Below are 9,854 nucleotides of genomic sequence, written 5' to 3'. Positions count from 1 at the left end.
GGGGACTCCTGGTGGCGCTTTCTTTCGGTAGGTCAGTAGATCGGCAGCCTCCGATCTGGATTCTGGCAGAATTTTCTGAGAACGGCTGACTTGGGCGGCGCGTGAGGCGCGTGAATAGTGACACAGAAACTTCAAGCGGCGCGTGAGAGCGCGTTGAACTTCAGAACGGTGATCTGATAACTCCACAGGATTTATCGTACCTTTTTGAGCCTGTTGGTATAATAATTATACCAAAACAAGATCGAAAAGGCTTTTGAACGAACTGACTTCCTACTTCTCTAGAGAAGTCCAAAACTTGGCTCTGATACCATGTTGAAATAACTAAAGAAGACTAGAGAATATAGGGATAAACTGAATATTGTATTTCTGTGTGTTTAGAACTGTATACAATGAGGCCTATTTATAGTTGAATAAGGCCAGACATAATAGGAAATACAATCACGGAATTAATGTACAATATTACAGAATAATATCAATGTATATACAGGGAAAGTATATCAATCAGCAATTATGGTGATTAGCAGAATATAATCAGAATATATTCTAACAGTTTGGACGACACAAATCCCATGCGGAAGGTGGTAGGGCTCACTCCTCCATTTCTCTAATTTCGATTGCTTGTACCACAAGTTCTTGCTCTGCAAGTATTGAAGCTTTTGCGCTCTCTATAAAATCTAAACGTTTCTTCTTCGGAAATCGGATCATCCACACCCCTCTGCCTACCCCTCTGCCTACTCTGTAATTGCTATACCCTTCTTCCATGTCTTACATTCCCCCACACAAGCGGCAGTCCAAGGACTCCGACAGGCCCTCACCAATACCAGAATCTTTTCCTCCTGATTTCAGGAGAAATCTTGATTTGCGGTCATCCAAATCTGTTAGAGATAGAAGCGGAAAGATTACCTATGCTGAACGGGCTGTATCCACTTGGTTTGCAGTTGGTTTGGATGACGATAACCACTTTCCATCTTCCGTGCGGCTTGAGCCGGTTTCCATGGAGTCTATTGAGAGAAGAACCGGGGAAAAACCCCTTGCTTTGGGGAACCGGAATCTGGGTAAAGGTTAGTCTTTTGCCATTTTGCTGCTCGCGTTTTGTCTCTGGAATTGGTGATTAATAATGGGTTTGCCGGTTTTGGTTAGTTGAGGATGCGCAAGCCGGAGGAGATTGTGTGACGAAGCCGTGGGTGTCTATTGCAGACAATGTCCTGCCGAACCTGCTTTCCTCTTTTGAGAATGTGCGGAATGAAGCTGTTCGCCAAAAGTTGGAAAACGTTAAGCCGACGCTGGTTGCTAGATTTGGGAAAATTCTTTTTCATGGGTAATTTCTTTTTTATTTTTTTTGGCACCCTATGAAAATTTAGTTGAGAATAAAGGAAACAACATGTCATACTGGTGCTGTATGTGTAAGTGTTGTATGTGTAAGATGAGTGGGAAGTTTTAAGATCATCTTCTACTCCATTGTAAGATTGCGAGTGCCTTATAGAGTGATATTTTGGGTCGTGTTGGGTTAGCTTGGGTTATGTCTAGAAGCGTAGTAGACATTTTTGCTTGTTGGAGAGGGTTGTGCTGCAGTCCTTAGAATGCATCAGTGTGAAAGATGGTGGTGAACTAATAGAAGTTTTGTGGTGTCTTTGGAGGGAATGAAGACAACTGCTTTGGATCTTAATTTACATAGTTTTCATAATTTTCTTGACTTTTTTTTTTCCCTCTTTCTAGTTTGGTGTATCGCTTGTATACTTGTGTGTACCTGGGTTGTGCCTTTCGTGCTTTTCAATGATATTACCTTTTGTCACGCAGAAGCCCTTCAATCAACCAGGAAACTACCGCAATAGATTTGGCTGCAGAAACCACATTGAGAACATTGAAAAGAACATTTTTCACAAATCTATCTAATTCAGACATAGAAAAAATGATGGGGGAAGTTGCTGGAAAGATTGAAGTTGATTTTGAAGAGGAGAAAGATTTATACCATGTAAAGGTATTTCTTGCTATATACCTCTGCTTTTTACGTTCAGATTCACGCTGTTTACTCTTTTGATTCAGTTGGCTACTGACTTCCTCAATTTATTTTCTCATGTTGTATAGTTGTCTGATGCCACACAACCAGATTCAACTCTTTCTTGCAAATGTAGGGTGATGAAAGAACATAAAAAGCTTCAGCTTTATACGGCAAGTTTCAGCTTAAAGTCAATGCACATTTCTGTTTTAGGTTAGAAAGCTGATGATTTGTTCACTTTCCTGTTTTGTTAATTTTATGTGACAAATACCTCAGTAAAGAGCATAATAAGAATAATTGTTGAGTAGGTTTATTTTTCCTAAAGTTGGAGATTTGGGATTTGATCCATTTTGGGCGGGGGTTTTTTGGGAGTAAGGTTCTCTTAATGTTTGGCTAAAAAGAAAAGGGGTCTCAGACTTTATTTTCTCCCCCAGTATTTTGACAGTTTTACTATTTCCTTCCAATTGTTTATAACGATTGTTTGGAGGCTTATGTTGAAATGTCAAGACTGTAGGTTGAACTAAACGCGGTGCGTCACATGGTCGTGGACATATCGTGCCTTGATAAAAGTTTAGACCTAAGGCTGATGCTATACAACAAGGGCGTCTTAACATCTCTCACTGTAAGTTGCTTTGTTATAGTCGCTGTCATATCTCACAGTTTACATTATTTCAGAAAAACTGGTCATGTTCATCCCCATATCTTCTCATATCGATAGGTATTAAAAAAATTATACGAGGGTGGAATCTTTACACTAGAGCTTTTATGCTTTGAATACTTATCTGGAAAAGAACAAACGTGATAAAATCTTGAATTGTTTCACATATGTATGCATTTATGTCACTTCAGGCAGGTAAATTTTGCAGAATCCACCCAAATTTCTTTCAAAAATTTTCCTCTAGATGAACATAGAAATTGGTATATGCAAATAGGATAAGGTTTCTTTGAATCAAGTTAGTTGCAATCACGAAGACTTGAAAACGGAACCCAGGGAAAAGATTATGTAATTATGACACATCTTCTATTTATTTATTTATTAATTATTTACTAGCATATCGATCACATGTGTTGCCTTTGAGCAATTTGAGTGTCAGATGACAAAAACAAAATGGTGGATTATACAATTTATATGTGATGAAATAAATAGATAAAATAATTCTTCTAATTCCTTGAAAATTTGAAAACACATGTTAAAAGAAATGAAGTGTATTTTCCCCTATTATTTATCTATTGTTATGTCTGTTTGTCTGGGTATGTGTGCATGTCAATGCCTATTTATATCAGAAAAGAAATGAAAAGCACGTGTATGAAAAGCATATTTATGTTTAGTTTTAAATTTTATGGGTACTTTTTTTTGTTAAAAAAAAGTAAGTTTTATGGGTACTTATTGACTGGAAAAACGTATTCAAAATTTGATTTCTTCCCTCAACATGTTTTAATTAGAAAGATTAATTTTAATCTTTGTTTGCTATGAGGCAACCTGACCAAAAAAGAAGAAGAGAAAAAATTAAAAAAGAAAAAATTAAAATAGGGGTGGGAATAATCCGCTTAACCATTCAAGATAGTTTTATTGTGCTATTTCTTATACCTGAGACTAACATTCATGATCAAACTAAATTCATTTGCTATTTCAGGATGATGAGCTGGAAAACATTAGAAATCTGATTAATTCTGCAGTTCTAGATCCCGATGTGAAGGGTGGGTTGAGATGGCCGCTGGGTTATGCGTCTTCTGGAAACAGATATTGTGTGGTGGGGGTTTGGCACACAATAGCTAAAGCCTATAAAAGTCCATCAATGAGGCTGAAGGTGAGAGAGGCTGATCGATTTGATTTTAAAACTTCAACTGGGGAAGCTTCAAGGGAGATAAATTTGAAGGTGAAAAGTGTCATCTCATTATTACAGGTAGTAATGTCTATCTTCATGCTTCTTAAGTGGATAATTTCTGCACTGTACTGTGTATTCTTGTTTTATTTTTTATTTGTTTTTATATAATTAATTTCATTATCATTAATTGAATGCAAAGGGGCAAAACCCTAGTACATTGAGAGTATACAAGAACCCCTAATATGAAGAAAAAGAACACAAATTCAAAAAATCTGCAAAACTAGTTACAAGCAAACTATGATGCGCAGATATCCTAGTATAGAAAGTGTTGAATATAATCTTCCGCAACTCTGTCACCGAAGTCTCTACATTTTCAAAGCTTTGAGCATTATGCTTTCACCAAAGACATCACATTAAACACAATGGAGCCAACCTCCATACTACTATAGTTCCATAGCTGTACCTTGCCCAACTTGTCCTCCTCATCACCAAAATATTCATCCAATTATCGAGTCTCAATATTTTTCCTAATGCTACTGTCTACACAATAAACGCCACCTGTGAAGGAGCCTTGACTCTCCATATACTCTTCAAAGGAAAAGATGAATCATTTTGACTAGTTAACATCTTTGATAAAACGATTTCACTTCAAACTTGCTCATTTTGGAAGGACTCCAACCCATTCTATCCTCCTCTCCTTGTCTTAGTTTGAAAGAATACAACCTCTCAAAGAAAGATACTACCACCTCTACCTCCACCTCTCAAACCTGAACTAGTCTAGTAAAATTTACATTCCATGGAATAATCTGTTCTCGAACCGGCATGTTATCTGCTACCCTCGCATCTTTTCTCAGAGCAATACTAAATAAATCCGGATAAGAGATCTTCAATGGACTATCCCCACACCACACATCATGCCAAAAACTAACCTTTGACTCATCCCTTACCTCAAATCTAACAAATTTGGAAAACTTATCCTGCCCCATTCTTATATGTTTCCAAACTCCCATTCCGAATCTCCTTATAACCTCTTTAGAGCACCAACTTCCTTCTATACCATCATATTTGGTCTCTATCACCAATTTGTATAATGTGTCTCTATCCATGGTATACCTCCACAACCACTTTTCCAAAAGAGCTCGATTGAACTGAATCAGATTTCTAACTCCCAATCATGTCTCTATCCATATATCTAATCGTTGCAGCCGCCAACCACCAACAGTTTCCATCACCTTCTTGATGAGCCATCAAAATTGTAATAATAGTTGAAATGATAATTAAATAAAATCATCATATAATCAAAATTAAATCAATCAAAACCACCCTAAAATTTTAAAGTACAATTAATTGAAACCTTTGTCCGCTCTCCCACGCTTCATGGCTTGCTGCAACTCGGCAATTTCCATTTGCCTTCAACATCATCTGCTTCTAATCACCTGCAATGCTATTTTCACTCAAGTTCGAACTCCAAGCGCTAACATGGAATTAATGTACTCCTATAACTTGCTTATACAGAACTGAACCCCACATTAGAGTATTAAGAGCGAAACACAAAGTTAACTAGTTATCGACATTGTATCTTCTTCTTAAACATTTTGGTTTATGCTGTACCTTGTATTGATTTTTTTTTTTTATTTTTATTTTTTATCATGTCTCGAGTCAAGGCAAGAGAAGAGATTCTATAAAATTACCGAGACACATTCTATGTTTTTATTCCAAAGTGAGGACATATTGTGTCCTAAGAAAACTGGGGATGTTGCTATCCTCCAGTTGATGTAAAGAGAAGAAAATCCGATATGCATACATGTACTATGTTCATCTATTGGTAGATCAAAAATTGAGTTTGACTTGGAAGGTCTGACTGATCATCCCCTATAGGTTTAAGATACAAGATATGTTCAACATTTTTCTCTGGGATAATTATGTAATGTATTCTTCCTGTACCTGCATATGAAGTGGGGTTCTGATTTGACAAATAATGTATTCTACAACTTGAGATCCCAAATAAGACCCCCACTTTCAAAAGCAAGATCATATATAACAACAGAGTAAGCAACAAAAAACCAGAATCATAAGCAACAACATAGGATTTGGATAATTATTCAGCTTCAACGTAATTGACATTGTAGATTATTTGTGATGAGTATATATTAATTAAGCAAACAATCTATATGTTTCTCTTTACATTTATTTCTATATTTTCTTAATGATCCTTCACGTGTTTATGACCGCATTCAATTATCAGGAACCGGCAGTTGAGATTACTTCGGTTTCGGAGATGCTTAAAGACACGCTAAGGTTGATATGGAATCTCATACCGTGAAGGCTTTTTAACATGAAATCGCACATTGCAGGCCGCCCGTCCTTTCCCTATGTTTTGTAATTTTTTTTTTTTTTTTTTTGAAAAATGCTAGACAAATTTTACAACATGATGTTGCACAATATGATTGAGTTACTTAAAAGTTAAATTTATCTCATTTCCTTTCATATTGTGTCACATTATGTTTTAAAAGTTTTTTTGTAAAATTGTTTGTATGCTTAGCATTACTTTTTTATTTTTTTCCCTGTTTGATAATAGTGTAAATGTGTACATTTTATGGCCAAAACAAGGTTGTGAATATGTCATTTGTAAGTTTGACTATATTTCTCTTATCGATCGATCACCTTTTAGATGCCTGAAAGACGTATAGCAAGCCGAAACCTACCTGCCTCTTGTATCCGGCCGCCTGTAAGGAATACGAGTGGACTTTTGGCCTAGTAACCTAGGTGGGTTGAGTACCCATATAGATATAGCTATATCCGCCATACTGGTATATGGGTATGCGTGAGAAGATAATATTCGTCTGCTCTCCCACCTATATATATATATATATATATATATATATATATATATATATATAGAAAGAGAGAGAGAGAGAGAGAGAGAGAGAGGTTATTTTTTATGCTTAAAGTTTCAATCTGTGATATTTTGATTTTGATGTTTCTTTTGTGCTTCTTCAACTTGAACCCAATGTGCATGTTTGTTTTAGAGGATGATCTTGGTGGTTAAACAAAAATATCCGCCCGCCCTATGCCCATAGGTGGATATGAGCAGATTTTGCTTGTGGACAATTACAATGGCATACTAGGGTTGATCTCAACCCGTTTGGGGCGATGCTTAGCCCAGCCGTAATGCCTATTGTTGAAATTTGATATCGAGGGAAGGATATCTCACATTAGGGGTGCAAAGGCGGTTACGGTTAGCGGTTAGTGGCAATAACCGCTAACCGTAACCGCCCTAGCGGTTAGTAAATTTCACTAACCGCAACCGCTAACCGCCTAGCGGTTAACGGTTAGCGGTTAGTGGCCGGTTAGCGGTTAGTGAAATAGACAATCGCCCGCTAACCGCTTTTTTAAAATTGGGCTTTTTGGGCTTTTTTTTACCCTCATTTTTTTTTCTTGTATTTTTAATATCTTCTTGGGCCCAATTGCTATAAATATTTGAATTGTCATTGGATCATATGATTAAGTGTTGATCTTATAAACTTACAAACAAACAAAAATACTTCAATTGTAGTTATAAGTAACACATTGTTTAATCCAATGTCAATTACTTAATTTGATATTATATGAATCACATTGTCATTGTCATTGTACATGAATAATTGATTAAGTATTGGAATTGTAATTGGATCATATAGTTAAATATTTATCTTATACATTTATATTATTCAATATGCATATAATATAACTATAAGCAATTATATATATATATAAAATTCAAAATTGTTCAAAATTGTTAATTTTCTTTTTTTTTTTTTCTTTCAAAAAATGGTTAAATTTCTTTTTCTAAAAAATGTTCAAAAAATACATTAATACTTCAATTGTGATTATAAGTAACACATTGTTGAATCTAATGTCAATTACTTAATTTGATATTATATAATCATATAGTCTCATTAAATTATATCATATGATTCATATGATTAATTATTTAAATTCTTATCATATTTACTTATAATCTTTTTTCTTTGAATTGAACTTAATATCTAATGGTAAATGGTAATGTTCAAACTCCTAAATCCTAAATTCCTAAAGTATCTAATAATGCTTTAATTAAATTGTAGATTTGTAGTTATAAGTAACATATTGTTTAATTCAATTGAATCAATTGTGATTATCATTGTACATGAATCATATGATTAACTTGTAGACTTATGACTTATGAGTTATGTCATATTATATATGTGTTATTTATTATTATATAATCATATGATTTAATGATCAAGTCATCATGTGATATAATCATATCAATTATAGTGATAATATATAAATTACTAAAATTATAATGATAATACATTAATACTTAAATTATGTTTATAAGTAACACATTGGTCATTGTTTAATCCAATGTCAATTACTTAATTTGATATTATACGAATCATATCATCATTGTACATTAATAATATGATTCACTTGAAGTCTTGAATAAAGTATTTGAATTGTCATTGAATCATATGATTAACTATTGATATTATACATTTATATTATTCATATACATATGTAGACTTATATAGACTTATAAGTTTATAACATACATTGGAAATAAGTCTCTAGATATTTAATTGTTGTATTAGTATGAATTAGTATACTTATGAGTTATGTCATATTATATATGTATAATTTGTTATTATATAATCAAATGATTTAATAATCAATCTCATGTGATATAATCATATAAATTATAGTGATAATATATTAATACTCAAATTGTGATTTAATTATTTTTTTTAAAAAATTGTGATTTAATGATCAAGTGATTATATGATATAATCATATAAATTATAGTGATAATATATTAATACTCAAATTGTGATTTAATTATTTTTAAAAAAAATTGTGATTTAATGATCAAGTGATTATGTTATATGTATAATTATAAAAATATATTATATAAAAAGGCGGTTAGCGGTTAGCGGTTACGGTTAGTAGACCCAATAACCGCTAACCGCTAACCGCTAGGCGGTTATGGCGGTTAGGCGGTTAGCGGTTAATGCGGTTAAACGGTTAGGCGGTTAGGCGGTTGGCGGTTATAGCGGTTAGCGGGCGGTTAAAAACCGCCCGCCTTTGCACCCCTATCTCACATGTTGATTCTTTGTTTTCCATGAAATAGGAGTCATTCCTAGAGTCTATCAATCAAAGTCATATTATGATAAACACTATCACCTGATAGTAATTATAATTTACCACGTCCAAGAGGTTTTTGACCTTGTCCTGGACTATAAGACCAGTCATGTGACGAGCTTTTTTCGGAACTGACATAAGTTGGCTTGGGCGATATATGAATGCGGTTATTGGCAATATCTGCATTCGTATCTGCATCATGCGATTGGTTATTATTTGCTATCCGCATATTGTGTTTATTTTTAGTCTTTTGGGCCTTCTTTGAGTTTATATTAGGGCCTATTTTAAACGATTTTGAAAATAATTTGGGCTTTTTTTTTTTGTTTTTAGAGGGTTGGCCATATTTTTGTGTTTTTTAAGCTTAGCGTCATGGCATGAGTGTGTGTGTGTGAGATATGAGATGAAAAAAAAAAAAAACCCCTAAACATAACTAATAACTTTACATCAAATCTAAAACACCAAAATGATGCCGTTTTGGTTAATTTATTTTATAAAATATAAAGGATGTGGTTCCAAATTTAATTTCAAGTGTTTTATGTGAGAGAGAGTGAAATTAAATTTGAACTATTAAAAAAATTACGTAAGAATCTAAGAGCAAATATAGTACCACGTTCTTAAAAGAAAAACAAAAAGCCATTGGATAACACCTTTCACAAGTGTCGTTAGAGAATTTGCATGATAACAACCCATTTTCTATCTTTACATTCTCTGATTTTATCTAAAATTTAGTTAGAGTCCCCCAAAATTACCTCATTCCATATCATGCATTGTTGCTCTAAAATCTAATGAGCTGCAGTCAGCAACAATCCAAATTTGATTAAGGGTTGGTTCGGGTTTCCAATTTTAAAAAGTACGATTTAAAAATAATG

The 9,854-nt window shown here is 33.9% G+C and overlaps 1 protein-coding gene across 1 annotated transcript; it reads left to right on the top strand.

Moving 5' to 3' along the window:
* The first annotated feature begins 580 nt into the window (after positions 1 to 580).
* On the top strand, positions 581 to 6,382 carry LOC132172901 (uncharacterized). Its single transcript, XM_088516383.1, has 7 exons — positions 581 to 1,061; positions 1,141 to 1,318; positions 1,798 to 1,978; positions 2,086 to 2,169; positions 2,511 to 2,618; positions 3,631 to 3,900; positions 6,068 to 6,382. The coding sequence occupies exons 1-7, from the start codon at positions 761 to 763 to the stop codon at positions 6,143 to 6,145; spliced, it is 1,200 nt and encodes a 399-aa protein (XP_088372509.1). The 5' UTR covers positions 581 to 760; the 3' UTR covers positions 6,146 to 6,382.
* Positions 6,383 to 9,854: the final 3,472 nt, after the last annotated feature.

The sequence above is a fragment of the Corylus avellana genome, chromosome 1, assembly GCF_965113065.1.
Source record: "Corylus avellana chromosome 1, dhCorAvel1.hap1.2, whole genome shotgun sequence".
NCBI classification, from domain to species: Eukaryota; Viridiplantae; Streptophyta; class Magnoliopsida; order Fagales; family Betulaceae; genus Corylus; species Corylus avellana.
Note: the sequence above shows the minus strand (reverse complement) of the source record. Positions and strands in the feature narration are given on the sequence as shown.

What these genes read in the sequence shown, in the direction of transcription:
- LOC132172901 (XM_088516383.1), top strand. Translation starts at nt 761, where the DNA reads ATGTCTTACATTCCCCCACACAAGCGGCAGTCCAAGGACTCCGACAGG. An exon ending in GAACCGGAATCTGGGTAAAG is followed by an intron (nt 1,062 to 1,140) that starts GTTAGTCTTTTG and finishes GGTTTTGGTTAG; the next exon opens with TTGAGGATGCGCAAGCCGGA. An exon ending in GTGTCATCTCATTATTACAG is followed by an intron (nt 3,901 to 6,067) that starts GTAGTAATGTCT and finishes TTCAATTATCAG; the next exon opens with GAACCGGCAGTTGAGATTAC.